The 16,707-nt window shown below is 30.9% G+C and overlaps 1 protein-coding gene across 1 annotated transcript; it reads left to right on the top strand.

Annotated features, from left to right (window-relative positions):
- The first annotated feature begins 742 nt into the window (after window positions 1-742).
- LOC149498249 (uncharacterized) lies at window positions 743-3,110 on the top strand. Its single transcript, XM_089717269.1, has 2 exons — window positions 743-880; window positions 2,901-3,110. The coding sequence occupies exons 1-2, from the start codon at window positions 743-745 to the stop codon at window positions 3,108-3,110; spliced, it is 348 nt and encodes a 115-aa protein (XP_089573395.1).
- The last annotated feature ends 13,597 nt before the right edge of the window (window positions 3,111-16,707 follow it).

The following is a 16,707-nucleotide window of genomic DNA, read 5'->3' on the forward strand; positions in this document are numbered from 1 at the left end:
GAGAGAAGAGAAAAGAGAAAGAAAGAAGAAAAGAGAAGAGAGAAAAATGAAACAAGAGAGAGAAAGTGGCATGTGGCTAAAGTGATTGTGAGATGAGAATATTCCTTTCACATGCTTGAAGCATGTGAATTTGTGGCGCAATCACATGTCTATGGCACCTATTTTCTATTGGTTGATGAGATTGCATTAGGATAGGATAAGGTGATATGGAGATTTCTAGATGATGTGTCAAGATTCCATTTAGATAAGGTGCACATGTGGCATTGTAGGAAAAGTGTGAGGTATGGTGAATTGGCTTTTGTCTTTATCATAAGTTTTGCAAATTGTTTTCTCTTTTAAATTTAAAAGCTAGAATCACACATACACATGCATGATATAATAATTGATTGACATACTATTAATACACTGTGTTTCTAAAACATAATCTCATGACACTATAAATTACGAAGATGCCCCTATGGCAATATAATAAACCAAAAATACTAAAAATCATTTAGAATTATAATTCAATCATATTCATGCATAGTTAGGCTCTAAAAATGATTTAATGCATGCTAATGACATATTATGAAAATGTGGATGTAACAGAAGGATATGTTATGGGTTGTGATAGGGATAGCTATAATGCAAATGTTTAGATGAAATTGAAAAAAAAAAGAGTCTAGAAGTTATAGAATAGTTGGGACAAATTCCATGTGAAAACTGGTCTAGGGCTTACTTTGAAACAAACATTCATTATGATATGGCCACAAATAACTTATTTGAGTATTTCAATAAGTGCATATTAGATGTTAGAGGACATCCTATATTGAACATGCTTAAGATGATTAAAACTAAACTGATGATGAGATTGTATAGGAAAAGGGAGCAAATAAGACAAGTGCAAGGACTTTTATGCCTGACAGCGTTTTTCGCAAGTGTCCGAAATCGCAACAAGTAATATAGAGTAAGAGAGTATCGTATCCACAGGGATTGTTTATCAATTACCAAAATTATGTTAACCTATTATTTAGACGATGATAAGAGAGAATTGCTATAAGGTAAATAAACTTTAAAGTAAAAACAGAAGAGATCAAACACAAAATTCAGGTAAAAAGAAATCAGAGAATTAAGCTACTAGGGAATTTGATTTCACTTAATTCTATCCAGCTTATTCTATTAGTTTATCAATCAACTTTAATTGTTCAAGTAGGAGAAACAACCCTAAAGTTACTAACAAGCTCTCCCGATTTATTGTTAGCTATTCTAATCCAGTTTAATTACCTATCTTTTAATAGTGAAATTAAACATAAATCAGATCATTAGGTTTTATGGTTGTTTTGTGAGTTCACAACTTAATAATTTATTAACTTATGAAAACCCCCCTTGAGTCAAACCATATAGCTTCCGCATCAAGTTATTATTCTCAAGTAAATTATTATCTTTTTCATATCAATAACCCTTCTCCCGAATGTGATTATTGAAATAACTCAATCTAGGGGAAATTTTTTGCCTGGAAGCATTAAGCACAATAATAATTTATAATAAGAACAAAGAAAAACAAATCTAATATTATAAACTGGAATCGAATTAAATTACATCAAATCCCTAGTATAAGAGTTTAGCTGGACATAGTAATTAAATTAAACTCAATCATACTTGAATCATTCATCATATTTAAAGACAATAATAAAAGAAAGAAACAAGATGAAGAGTTTAGAATAAAAACTGTATCACAACTATGTGGATGGCTTCCTTGATTCTTGGCACAATTCTTAGATGCTTGAAGTCTTTTTAGAGAGAGAGAATTATGTAAAGAATTGCACAAAAAATGAGATCCCCAGCAATGAGAAGTTTCCCTCTTTATATAGAGCTCCTGGAGGTGAGTCTGATTCCTTTTAGGAAATAGAATCCTTATTTAGTGCAAAATCCTTTGTAGGAGATCATGACTGTTTAGGCTTTTGATTTCCTCTTGATTAGGACTCCTTTTTCTCCCAAAATAGGTCTAGGTCTTGTTTAGTGTGTTTAGGAAACTCCCTGAGGTCGGCCCATGTGAGAAAAAGCTTGATTTGCGTATCTAGTTCACGCTGGTTCCGCCTACGTAGCACGGGCGTGCTTCATGGCACGGGCTGGGTGTGCTTTAGTCTGGAAGTCTGGCTAGTGAAGCACAGGGTGTGCTAGGCAGCATGGGCTAATGATTTCCTGAGGCACGGGCGTGCTACCGAGCACAGGCAGGGCATGCTTTCTTCTGGAAGTCTGCCGAGAATTGCCATGGGCGTGCTAGGCTTGACACGCCCTGGTCCCATTGTAGCACGGTCGTGCCTTTTGACACCACCCTGGCCGTGCTCTCTTCTGTCTCTCCTTTGGTTTCCTTAGCTTCTAGCACGGTTGTGCCTTCTAGCACGGCCTGGGCGTGCTAGAAGCTAAGTGTCTTGCATTGTAAAGTTCTTTTCTGCGCCAAATTCCTACAATTTCCTCTTAGATCAAGCGGATTAAGAATCAAGGAAGCTTTGAACACAATTATACTAGAAGTGAATTGAAATCAAATTAAAGTAATAAAAACTTACTGAAATTCTAATAAAAACTATATTAAAAATACTATGAAATTAACACCTATCAATGCCCTAAGATTAAAAAAAATGAAAATAAGAAATTTACATATTATTTTGAACCTACTTTCACTGGGTGGACCTAAGGTTCAAGTATATAGGCTTATAGGTGAGTAAATAGTTTATATGCAACAAAAAACATTCTTTTATAAGACGTGGGACCTCATTGGTATTCTATGTGGACATGCAATTATATGCATTATGGGGAACAATGAACAGTCAGAGTTTTATTCGCATGATTGTTATAAGATGGAGACCTATATGAAGGTTTATAGTGGTTTTATAAACCTAATGAATGATCCTCATATGTAGCCCAAGATGAATCTTGTCAACCCACTAATTGCACCATCACACATTAAGAAGAAGAGAGGCAAAAAGGCCAAGGCTAGCAAGAAAGAGGCAGAGGACTTGGAGAAGGCTCCATCCAAGAGAAAACTTGCAAAGAAAGGACTTGTTAGTACGAGATTCAAAATTTGCAAAGTAGTGGGTCACAACAAAAGGTGGCATAGAGGTCCATCCTAATCAAGACCTCAACTAAATTTTTAACATTTTAGTTTGTTCAATTATGTTGTTATTTATCCATTAAATTATGAATGGGTTGCATGATATAATTTTTTATAATTGTTACATGCAGAAAAAGAAAATTGTTGAAACCACAGATGTTCAAAATTTACAGCAAAGCTTTAACTATCACGCCCCGACTCCAATCACCAGAATAATTGTTCGCTTTAGATCAATGATAGCCTCGCAAAACGGGCAAATTTGGTTATGATATTCTCATATAATTTGCATGATTGCATGTTATTTTTATACATTTTACGTTTGCTCGTGGTATTTTTGTTTCAAAATGATTATAGGAATGAAACTTGAGCAAAGGAATGAAAAGGCTTGATTTTATAGAAAAAGAGGACCAAAAAGTTGATTAAAAATGGAAGGAATTGCATAGCAGACTTCGCGACGCGAAGGAGGTCGCGCGCGCAACCTACACCCAGAAAAGGCAAGTCGCAAGCGCAACATTCATATACGCGGGCGCGACAAGCAGATCTGAGTGTCAGAAGCAATTGGACCAAAAGACGCGAGCGCGATATTCATATGCGCGGGCGCGAGAAAGCACCTTTGAGAGGCAGAAAGTTTGCCAGCAAAAGTCGCGAGAGCGACTTCCATATGCGCGAGCGCGCAAAGCACTTTTGAGAGGCAGAAGCATCTGAAGCAGAAGTCGCGAGCGCGACCTTGAATCTCGCGAGCGCAAGTTGCGTTTCCAGGAGACATAACTGCCACCTTTCACCAGAAAATCATGTCTTTCCATGCATAGGTCGGGACTCTTCCCAAGAGAAGTCACCTGAAGCACCTTTTGGCCAGCCAACCACCTTCATAACTACCATCATCTTCCTCTTCTATAAATTAAAGTCCAAATCAAGATGAAGGGAGGCCAGAGAGGCCAGAGGCGAGAGAGGCCATATGCTAGAGAGGCCATATGCCAGAAAGGCCATATGTCAGAGGCCTTAGGCCATAGGCCATTTATGCAATATGCAATATATAATATGCATCATGTAGTAGGCAAAATGTAGTATTATAATACAGTAGAAAATAATAAAGTAGTACTTAGAAATAAGATGACGAGAGTCACTTATTATTGTTCGTGCAAAGAACATCCAGGAGTTCCTCGAGGTGTGACGCCCTCCAAGAGGCTTGAGTTTGATTACTTCTATCTTTCTCTTGTTTTATAGACTTTTTGCATGTTGTGCTTCATAATTTTCTATGCAAAGCAACAATATTATTTGGTTTCATTCAATGAAAGTTTCTTTAAGTTATCTTTTGGCCTTTGTTTAATCAAGCTTACTGAATTATATTATCAGAAAGAAATAATTCAGTAAGGATCAAAGAGATAGAATTCATTTAGTTGGGTTTGCATGTGAATCTTTAACTTAGTTTGTCAAAGTTAAGTCTAACTTATTGAAATAATTAAAGAATAAGATCTAGGTTTAATATTTGACAAAATAAGGCATTTGTTGTATGTGGAGAGGCACATAATAAATAGAGTAATTCTGTACCGAGAGGTTGAATTATACTTGACCACATGTGATTAAAGAAAAATTTATTGTATGAAACACGTTTTGCTATAGAAAAAGAAAATCTAATGCATGATCAATTCTTCTAAGTATTCTACTATATCTTTATCTATAGAATTAAGTAGTATATTTAGTTAAAAGTTAAATAGAATTATAGTTTAATCATTTCATATTTTATTACTGTAAACATAAGTGTTAAGGATAAGTAGTAAAGTGGACATAACCCGTTCCTCGTGGGATCGATCTTTTTATTACTACGTTGCGATCCGTATACTTGCGGGAACTCAAAAGAGACGCAACAATCAAGCTCATTCCACTCCATCTTGAATTTGGACAGGATCCACATGATTTTTATCGTGCAAGTGAGATAAAGAAATTCCTAGGAGACCACCCATCCTAGGATTTTCCTTAAGCGAGCACGCATAAACCCTAGGTTCTTCTAACTCTCAAAACCATTCCACTAAAAGGCGCCATTAATAATTAGGTTCTTTTATTTTAATGTATAATTCAATTCATTCATGTGCCTCGCATTGCACAATCCTAGCTAGTAACTCCATTCTAGAAGCTTGCAAGGAACTTTGCTCTACCCGCCGTCTTCGAACCGCAAAGGAATAATTTAAAGATGAAAGTTTGAATTTTGTCATGAATTTGCTAGGTTTTAAAGTTTGATTCTAAGTATTGTAAAATCACGTTTAGCTTTAAAATATAGTTTAATTGAGATTTTATTGTGTAAATGAGTGAGAGAAGGTAAGAAATTGGAGGAGAAATTGGGTGGAACTTAAAGCTAATCTTAAAGAAAGCTTGAAGTCGGTATATGCCTATTCTAACCGTTCATGTTGTTTACTTAAAATGGTACTCCCTCTGTTCTTTTTATATTGGCACAACCTTATTTTCACCAAGATTAAGAAATTAGTTTAACTATTTTTCCTTATTTTTTTCTAATATACCCCTAGTATCACATTAACTCCTCCTCTACAATGTAAAACATTTAATAACATTTTTTGGTTGAATGAAGCAATAAATGAATTTTCTTCCTAAAAGATTGGGATATTAAGAGATTTGATTAGAGAATAAAAATTCAAATTTTTGAAACTCAATTCTGCATTTTCAGTTAAAATATTGGTATATACATTGGTTTCCTAAAAAAAACTAGACCTAATTTATAAATTAGGTTGCTCAAAAATTTTGACAAATACAACAATATGTCCTCTAAAATGTGCGCATAAATCATAAATGGGATCACAAATAAAATGAGTGCAAAAAAAATATAGTTAAGCTCTAGCCTTTGAGGGAAACTTATTATTGGTCCCTCTTTGTATAAGTTAAAAAAATGACTATTTTGTGCTCAAATGATTTTCCAACATACTTGAGTGACTTTTTAAATATGTAGTAGCTTGACAACAAATGGATAAAGTATAAAATTACAGCTCTTAACTATGCTCCATTTCTAAACTTTGTGTCATTTTAAAACTCAAATTGCATATCAATCAGAGAAAAATTTTCTTAATTGAACCATATTTATTTGTCTAATGTAAATTTAAAGAATAATAACTCTATCACCAAATTTCCTTTACATTTAATTATCATCTACACTTTTCTCTGTCATTACCTTGATAATCTCCCATAATAAAACTTTCACAAACAATAAGACAAAGGTAATATGGAATTTTCACATTGGCTTTTTTTTCCAATATTACCAAAAAAATGAAAGTTTGTCTATATAAAAAGAACACCAAAAAATAAAGTTTGTCTATATAAAAAGAAAGGAGGGAGTATCTTTTAATGCTCAAAGGTTTTGCTTGAAACTGATGGTTTCGCTTAAAACCAAATTATGTGAGTGGGTTTTATTTTAAAGAAATAGACTTTTAAATAATGAAGTTATAATTTTGCATAAAACCTTAATTTATCAGATTTTGAATCTTTAGATTTGATGTTTTGAAGTATGAGGGATGACCATATGTATGTAATTAAAAATGTTTGCAAAAATATTATATTGCTCTCTATGATTTAAATGGAATTATTGAATTTAAATGTTAAAACTCTCATAGTAAATACATTATGGTTATTACTTGAATTTTCCTTCATTTTGTTGAAGGAAGAAATTGTGAAATGATGAATGAATGAAATGGTTTAGATAACTCCCTCCTTGAAGATGTAGAGATGGATTATGGACTCTCTCTCTCTCTTATTGAACTTGATTCCTAGATTAAGGTTAAGATAGCGATACATGATGTGCACACTTGTTGTAATATAGAAAGCATGTTATTAAATGCAAATACTTTTATTGATTTTTAAAGTTATGTGATTTTAAAGGAAAATTTAAAGGACATGTTTTATTAAAAAGTGTGTTGATATAAAGTGCAAACTCTATTTTTCTCTTCTTTGGTTTGAAAAGCTTTCTTTTATTCCTGTTTATTTTCTTTAACATGATAGTGCATTACTAAGTTTATATTTATCGATAATGTTTCCAACTATTGCAAGATTAGAGGATGACTATAGGAAGATGAGTTCTTTTTGAATTAGATAAGGCTAGATCTTGAATTTATAATTAGAAGTTAGTTACTAGCCTATTGTGCTTCATGTTCTTTTCTTGGATTTGAAAAGGAAGATATTTGCCATTTTAATATTTTGAAGTATGAGGAGTGATCGTATGTATATAATTAGAAGTGTTTGATAAAATATTGTGTTTCCCTCTATAATTTAAATGAAATTATTAAATTTAAATGTTAAAGTCTCGAGGTAAATGCATTATGGTTATTACTTGAATTTTCCTTCATTTGTTGAAGGAATAAATTGTGAAATGATGACTCAATGTAGTGATTGATATAAATCCTTCTTTAACATGATTAATGCACTACTAAGTTTATACTTAGTGATAGTGTTTCTAACTATCACAGGATTAAAGGATGGCTAGAAGAAGATGGGTTCTTTTTGAAGTAGACAAGGCTAGATCTTAAAGTTGTAGTTAGAAGTCAGTTACTAGACTAGTGTGGTTCATGTACTTTTTATCATTGTATAAAGTAACTTTCCAGAATAGTTTGTTGCAACTAATTGAGCAGACAAATTTTATAGACTTTGTATTTTCTATTTGTAGAAAAGAATTATAAAATTTCATGTTATGATGTAAATTTAAAGTTAACTTTCTATGGAATAGGATGACATGCAATTCCTTTCCAAAAAGGATTTTGGGATATAGTTTCACTACATGGTTGTTATAGAAAAACTAGTTTTCATTTTTATTAATGAATGTTAAAACTTATTTTGACTTTACTTTAAGCAACGCTTATAAAAACATTTGATCTTTTAAGCAGTGAAAAATTTTCACAAGTTGCAGAGACAGGTTGTTTGATATATTACTTTTCTTTCAAAATATTATGGTTTGCTCATCTTGTCATTTTGGATGAATTTTTGAAAATGGACTATGGATCGTGTTAAATGACTGTTCAAACCTTATTTCTCTCTAGCAAATGCTTTAATTTCAAGATGTATTTATTTACTTCCATTTTTCTGAGACATGGGTTTTTACTTAGCAAATATATTAAACTTCTTATATTTGAATTTAAATTGAATCTTACATCCCTTCTACCATGTTTACCAAGTTTTCTCCTTATTCAGGAAGCTAGGTAAACATATTACAGGAGACAGGTCATGTTCTACAGTGGGATAGAGTGTGACATTAACAGTTCAATGTAGAGAGTTCACAGTAAAGAAGCTTCCATGCTTCCATGTCACTGTCAGATGGATGATGGATGTGGGCATTTATCTTATATGTTTTTTTTGATTTTTTTTTTCTTGTAAGATGCTCTATTAATGTTAGCCATGATTATTCTTGACAGAGTACCACTCAAAGTGTTATTAATGATTATTCTCTTGTGTTCCTATTAGAGCAAAAGGTCAAGCAGACAACACAAGAGAAGCACCTATGGTAAACACAAGAGCACCAATGGCATCTTCAATACCATCAAGGAAGAAGCATAATCCAAGCAAAGGCAAATCTGGAAATAGAGGCTAAGGAGGAAACTTTTTGTTTTTTAAGTAGACTAATTTTGTTGATAAGGTTATCAAATTTAGTGAATTGAGATATTAGGAACTCTTGATTTTGTTGACGTGTTGAACTAGTAAAGCTCAAACTAAAATATTCATTTTTTACTTTCTTTTTGTGCTTCAATAGTGAATACACAAGTACCCAAGGCATGTGTTTCACCTTTGAATAATGTAATTGCAGCGTTTATATATAATGACACATTTGCAATCAATATACATGGATTATTATTCCTCTACTCTTTTCTAGAGAAACAAAATTATTGTTCTGTTATACTTAATTTTTTTTCTTTTTTACTTGTATGTTAAGATATTAAGAAAATGGCACAAATAATTTTTTTTAAAGAATTAGTTTATTTAATTCCAACTCTGAAACAATAACATAATTAATCACAGTCCAACTTTCCATTACAAATCCAATGCCTAACTCACTCCCTTAACCACTATAGATCTATCCTATTTAAGCAAGAAAGGCGAATTACTTGCAAGTACACCCAATACATTTGCCACAAAATCCTATAAACCATTTCCTTACATATAACAACCAATGCATAAAGCCACTCAAACTTTGCCTTTCTTTTATTATGTTCTTTCTCTAGCTTGTCCAACTTCTTCAACAAACCTCCAGTTACCCTTCTTGATCTTTCTTCCACCATAGGGTCAAACCATTCCATGAATTGGTCATACCTTATTGTTTATATTATATATAAAAGAACAAATAATATGAACATCAAACTCTAAAAATATTCATCCCATTCCAAATTTCACTTGCTCCTTTAAATTAAAAATAATAACTTTAAAAATATTCAAAAAATTTCTTACCTGATCATTACTACATCCCTAAAACCTCCTGCCAAAATTACTATAGATCCATGATGTTCTCAATATGAATTCAAACCCGCATCTGCAAAATCCTCGATAAAAAATTTTTCAATTAATATTTACATATTCAGTATTAACTTTAAACATGGTAAAAACATTGAGAGATGAGGGTTAGTGAGGAAAGAAGAAAAGTTGTCAATAATGGAGATGCAAGAGAGACGGAATGAGACATTAAGTGTGAAGAATAGAGAGGAATATAGGAGGAGAGAGGAGAAAATCAACTTTCCAACTTACTGGAAATCTGACGTGGAGGAGAGATTTTTTGGAGAAAAAGTTAGTGGAAAGCTAACTAGTATAATAAAGTACAGGTTTAGGCCACGTGGACATCCAATGGTCACAAATTGAAAAAAAATAAGCAAAAGCATTTTTACTATGCAAAAATATAAATTTGAGCATTTTTAAGATGCAAATTGAAGTTCATAGGCCTCAAGTTGGTGGACCTCTAATGAAATTGACCTCATAAATCATAAAAGAAAGACCAAAATGTTAACAGAAAACATAAGTTAAGGATCTTATAATTATTACGTATCAATTTCTCAGTCAATTGATAATAAGATTATTATGAACAGAAGGATTATCAAGTTAATGAAATAATAAGTTAGGAACCTCATACTTAGTTTTTGAAACATAGAGGTCCTCATGTGTTAATTTGATGATAATTCAAGGACCAAATTATTATTTTTCTATTATTTATAATTAAAATTTGGAGATGTAAGGACTACTAATAATTATTAACATTATTAGGAATAATTATCATAATCAAAGTTTTGTTATATTGAAATCATATATGACAAGGACTATATTTATGTCAGTTGAAGGAATACTAGGTGTCAGCATAATATTTCAGAGTCTTATATATATACATTGATTTTTCAGAATGCGCACTGAATGTTACTTGTATTCATTGATTTTTACAAGTAGCAAGTAAATGTAATTTAATTTTTATATATAAGTTTTTATTGTTTATTATAAATTATAATATTATGTTTAAGAACATTCAAAAAAAATAAAAAGAGGATTTTATGAAATAATAAAATAAAAAATTTAATAATTTAATAAATTATTAGGAAAATAACATATTTATAATAATAATAATAATACATTATTATAATTTGAAAACTAAATTTTCATGAAAATAAAATTACTTATCAACCAATTTAAATTATCTTATAAAAATTTCGATTTAATTAATATAATTTTTCCATATATAATATAATTCCATTATATTGCTAAAATATGATAAATCAATATTAGTTATTATAATAATTAATATATTAATTTATTTTTTATAGCATCACTTATAATGTTGGTACTTTTCTTTTTTCTTTTTACTTTTTACTTAAGTCTATGTATGAGCATATAATTAAATTATTATCATTATTAGAAATAATTATCATAATTTAAAGTTTTATTGTTTGAAATCATACATGATAAGGACTACTCTTATGTCACTTGAAGGAATTATACATGTCAGTATAATATTTCAAAGTCTTATATGGCAGTTACAAGGGTATATATATACACACACTAAATTTCCAAAACGTGCATTGCATATTGTTTATATTCATTAATTTTTACACATAGCAAGTAAATGTAATTTAATTTTTATATAAAATTTTTTATTAATTTTTATTATATAAATTATAATATATGTCTAAGAGCATTCTTAAAATAAAAAAGAAAATTTTATGAAATAATAAAATATAAAGTTCAATTATTAAATAACTTATTAGGAAAATAACATAATAATAATAATAATAATAATAATAATAATAATAATAATAATAATAATTAATAATATAAATTATAATTTGAAAACCAAATTTTCATGAAAATAAAATTACTTATCAACCAATTTAAATTCTCACATAAAAATTTCAATTTAATTAATTTAATTTTTTCATATATAATATGATCTCTTAAACTATTTATATTACTAAAATACGATAAATCAGTATTAGCTATTATAATAATTGATCTATTAATATTTTTTTAGAGCATCACCTATAATTTTGGTATTTTTTTTTCCATTTCTTTTTACTTTTTATTAAAGTTTACGAGCATATAATTAATCTTATGAATAATTATTACCAGTATTAGATAATTATCATAATTTAAAACTTTTTTTTTTTTGAAATTATACATATGTTAACAGCTATATTTATGTCAATCGAAGGAATTATACGTGTCAACATAATATTTCAAAGTTTTATATGGCAGTTACAAGTTGCACATTATATATATTCAGTGATTTTTATACGTAGCAAGTAAATATAAGTTAATTTATATGTATAATTTTTTATTAATTTTTTGTTATAAATTATAAGTCTAAGAGCACACAAAATAAAAAACGAGCATTTTATGAAATAATAAAATAGAAAATTAAATAATTAAATAACTTATTAGGAAAATAATATATTTATAATAATAAAATATTATTATATTTTGACAACCAATTTTTTATGAAAAGAAAATTACTTATCGAAATTCGATTCAATTATTTTAATTTTTTCGTATATAATATAATCTCGTAAACTATTTATATTACCAAAATCTGAAAAACTAGTATTAGCTATTATAATAATTAATATATTAACTTTCAAAAAAATAATACTTAATATATTAATCATTTTTAGAGCATCATTTATAATTTTTGTACCCTTTTTTTCTTTTTAATTTTTACTAAAGTCTATGCATATTTAATCTTATTTTTTTTCTTTGAAAAAAAAAATTCTTTCAATATATTATATTATTTGCTAATATACATGCTATATTATAATTTTATATTTTACATATATTTTCAGTGAGTTTTATTTTCTATGTTGTAAGAAATATTTATAACCAATCAAATTGTATTAAAAATAATAATTCAACATATTATTTTTTTGCCATATTTAGAATGTGTTATATAGTACCATATTACCAATCAAATCAAATTATCTTTATTTTTTCAACTAATAAAACTAAAATTATTAAAGATATTATATTCTTAGCATATTTAATATATACCTTAATTAGTACAAAATATAATTTTTTAATTTATCCAATAGAATTTAGATTCAATTAGAAAATTAAGATACCAATCAAAATTAAATTAACTTTATTTTTTTTAACAAATAATTTTAAAATTACATTCTTACTATTATTTAATATATACCTTATACAATATATAATATAATTTATTATTTTATCCAACATAATTTAGATTTAAATAGAAAATTAATATACCAATCAAAATTAAATTACCTTTATTTTTTCAAACAATCAAATTAAAATCCTTAACGGTATTAATATTAGTCCATAAAATTAGTGAGGATATTTTTGGCAATCGTAATATTCCCCATCCATTTTCACTTATATATATATATATTATTTTTCTTATGACATATGCTACATATTGTTATTACTTATTTTTTTTATGTGTTTATTATTATTATTATTTGTATAATGTTAAGAATTGATTATAATTTTACCCATATATTATTTAGATTTGGTAATATTAAAACATAATATCATATTGATATTAACATGAATACAATAGCTGATTAATAACTATAGCCAAATATTATATTAATATATTGTTCGGTTTAATTTTTAAATAGAATTGTAATATCAATACAACTCTTCAAATCAATTTATTATTGTACAAATTATTAATTATTAACTTTTTAGATAAATGAAATATCAAATACTACAATTAATCAAAAATTATTTATATTTTTAAATTAAAATATTTTAATTGGTCACGAGTAAGGATGTTGTATGATATTCATAATTTCACTAAGTATACTTTAGGAAATCTCATTATTTTCTTCTTCATATATATATATATATATATATATATATATATATAGTGTAGGAAAAGTTATTATTTTGTCCTTGAGGTTTGTGTGAGGCCCTCCCAATCACTATGGGACTGATTTGAAGGACGAGTCGATCCGGACAAACTCATTGGTCGATTTCTCACAGACCGGAAGAACTCCAATGGTTTCTTTATTTTGGTTCTTAGAACACTTTAGAATTTGGCTCTTAAAGCTTTTTAGATGATGTTCAGAGTCGCACCTTACTTTATTTTTATTTTTGGAGAAAATATAAGGTAAAAACCTCGTGCTTGACACCAATTAATTTACCATGATGGATAAAATGCATTAGCCTCAAAATCATTGGGTTCGGGGACTAGATTTTCATCTTTTTTTCATTGAATCAATGGTTTGGAATTAATCAAAATACTTATTTTGCATGAATGTCATCAATGCATGATCATACTTAAATGCATGCATCAATTTAAAGCACTTAAAACATGAATTTAACAGAAAGTGTAATTCGGAGAAGAGCCCGACTCTAGTTTCATTTACCGAGGATTCTAGTTTGTGTAACACATTCTTTGAGTTCTTAACCGGTCTGATTGGTCAGTAGCTAGGCATACCTTCATATCTCATTTGAATACGGATCAAGGCACACAAAGTTCTACCATCGATTAGAACGGTAGGATTTTGGTGCCATTCTTAAAATGGGCTTTGAAGATATCGGATAGATCGAGCTTGAGTGCTGGATGGACTAGGCTTAATTGAAAAGCATGATTAGGTGTTGGACGAACCCGGCTTTAGTGCTAAGATTGAGTTTAGTGATTGTACCTTAGGTCGCCTTGTTTTGTGCACTCTTTCGCTTTCGAAAGCTGATTCGAGGCCCTAACGATGTCCGATCGAGCTAATTCTTAAGCCATTGGAACTATGACAAAATTTTCTATGTGCAGCTGCTGGGATTAAGGTTAAAACATACCCCCTCCAGAAGATCAAAGCTAATCTTGGTTTAAGCTTATGGACCCTTATTTTAGGTTGTTGGATTTGAATTTTGGCTAGAGAACTATGCCTTGCGTGTCTAGATGATGCTAGAACATCCAGTTAAAATCTTATCGAATTCCAAGAAAGTTAATCTTTGAATGGTTCAATTCGACTGATTTTCTAGGCCTTTTCTGAAAAAATTCCATCACCAAAGAGGATAGGACTTCGTTTAGGAATCCATCAGAGTCGACCAGGTACATATAATGCCAAATTTGATATCCGGATGAGCCTAGAATGTCAATTTTTTTATGTGGAGGTACGCAGGTGTTATATCCCAACCGCGGGACATAGGAATGAATCGAATCATATATCAAAAGGGGGGAAACTAATCAACAGAAGCGCCTTTTGATGAAATGGCTTGGAGAGTTGGAAGAACTCCAAGGTTAGCGTGCTCACTTAACTGAAATTCTAAGTTGGGTGACCACTTGGGAAGTTCCCCATTTCACTTGCCGGACAAAACCGTGCGAATCCTGCCAATCCAGTATGGGATGGATTTGGCTTGATCCAAAGCGGACAATTCCTCTAGTGGTTGGAGTTGGGCGTGACAGTTGGTATTAGAGCCGGATCCCCTCCAGTAGATGTATGGTTAGAGGATGAACCACGCGGAAGCTGCCTGTGATATCCCGACCACGGGACACAAGAATGAACCGAATCATATATCGAAAAGGAGAAAACTAATCAACAGAGGTGCCTTTTGGTGAAATGGCTTGGAGAGCTCGAAGAACTCCAAGGTTAAGCGTGCTCGCTTAACGAAAATCCTAAGATGGGTGACCACCTGGGAAGTTCCCCATTTCAACTGCGGGACAAAACTGTGCGGATCCTACCAATCCAATATGGGATGGATTCGGCTTGATCAAAAGTGGACAATTCCTCTGATGGTTGGAGTCAGACGTGACAGCAGGCCTTTGGCTTGGTGAAGTTTGGAACATCCTGTTGAATTTTCGATTGAGACCGCGGCCGATCTAACTCGGCTGATTTTAAAAAGTCTATGTGACCTCCTTAGACTCTATGGGCAGTCCTAGTAGGAGTTTGATTGCTAGTGTGACCTCCTTTGACCTTGTAGGCGATTTTGGTAAGAGTCTGATTGTCTAATGACCTCCTTTTACCATGTAGGAAAACCTGGTAGGAGTCTGACTGCTGGTGTGACCTCCTTTGACCTTATAGGAGTTTGATTGTTTGATTTGACCTCCTTTGATCCTATAGGCAGCCTTAATGGGAGTTTGATTGCTAGTGTAACCTCCCTTAATCCTATAGGCAGTCTTGATGGGAGTATGATTGTTAGTGTGACCTCCTTTGATCCTGTAAGTAGTCTTGATAGGAGTTTGATCTCTGGTGTGACCTCCTTTGATCTTTAGGTAGTCTTGATGGGAGTCTGATTGCTGAAAAGTTACTGTTTTGCTCTTGAGCTTTGGAAAAATATTGTTTTTCCTTTGAAATAAATTTTGACTTGATTTTTTGCCCATTTCTTATTGGATTTTATGACAGACGCTTGTTTAGTCTGATTTTATCTGTTCAGCTCGATTTTTGTTGTTTGACCTGGCTTTTTAGGGATTTTGTGATTTCGCCCCGGATTTAACTTTTGATGTTTGTTTGCTTTATTTTTCTATAAAAATTGTTATTTTTTTTCCTTGCATGGAATACTTTTGCATTGGAATGCCTATTACTTCACAAGATTAATTTGAAAATAGTAATTGAATGCATTTGTACAAATCTGAAAATTCCTACTATGAGCTTTTATGCTCATGTGCGCAAATGTTTTGCATTGATTATGTGTTTCCAACTTGCATGCTTCTATCTTGACCTAAAAGTTGTGATCGGTCTAAAAACCCTATTGTTGGTCTGGAAACCCTATTGTTAGTCTGAGATCCTGTTTTGGTCTAAGGACCTCGATTTTGGTATGAAAACTCGATTGTTGGTATGAGAACCCTATTGTTAGGCATGGCCAGTTCATTGTGTAACATCCCTTCCCGGTCCACCTGTTAACCCGAATGAATCGAGTCGAGATGCTACAATCTGGTTGACTCTATGTCCTGTCATGCTGATATCATAATGTATGCTGAATATAATATCATGGTGTTGCTTTCTACATTAGGAAAATATAGATATGTACTTAATATTTACAAGACATTATACTAGTTTTCAAAATGAAATGGGCCCAACTGTGTGCCCTGTACAAGCCATGATAAGGATAGACAGAATCAAAATATCAAAATGAGTAGCTACCCTGAAGACTGGGTCTTCCAAAGATGAACTGCAGCAGTTGTAAGCTAACTCTCTACGGTCCAG

This window comes from Jatropha curcas, chromosome 2, assembly GCF_041381405.1.
Source record: "Jatropha curcas cultivar XTBG-Jc1 chromosome 2, XTBG_Jcur_1.0, whole genome shotgun sequence".
NCBI classification, from domain to species: Eukaryota; Viridiplantae; Streptophyta; class Magnoliopsida; order Malpighiales; family Euphorbiaceae; genus Jatropha; species Jatropha curcas.

Coding starts and splice junctions, on each gene's coding strand:
- LOC149498249 (XM_089717269.1), top strand. CDS start 743: ATGGCCACAAATAACTTATTTGAGTATTTCAATAAGTGCATATTAGAT. Junction 881..2,900: donor AAAGGGAGCAAATAAGACAA/GTGCAAGGACTT, acceptor CCTCATATGTAG/CCCAAGATGAATCTTGTCAA.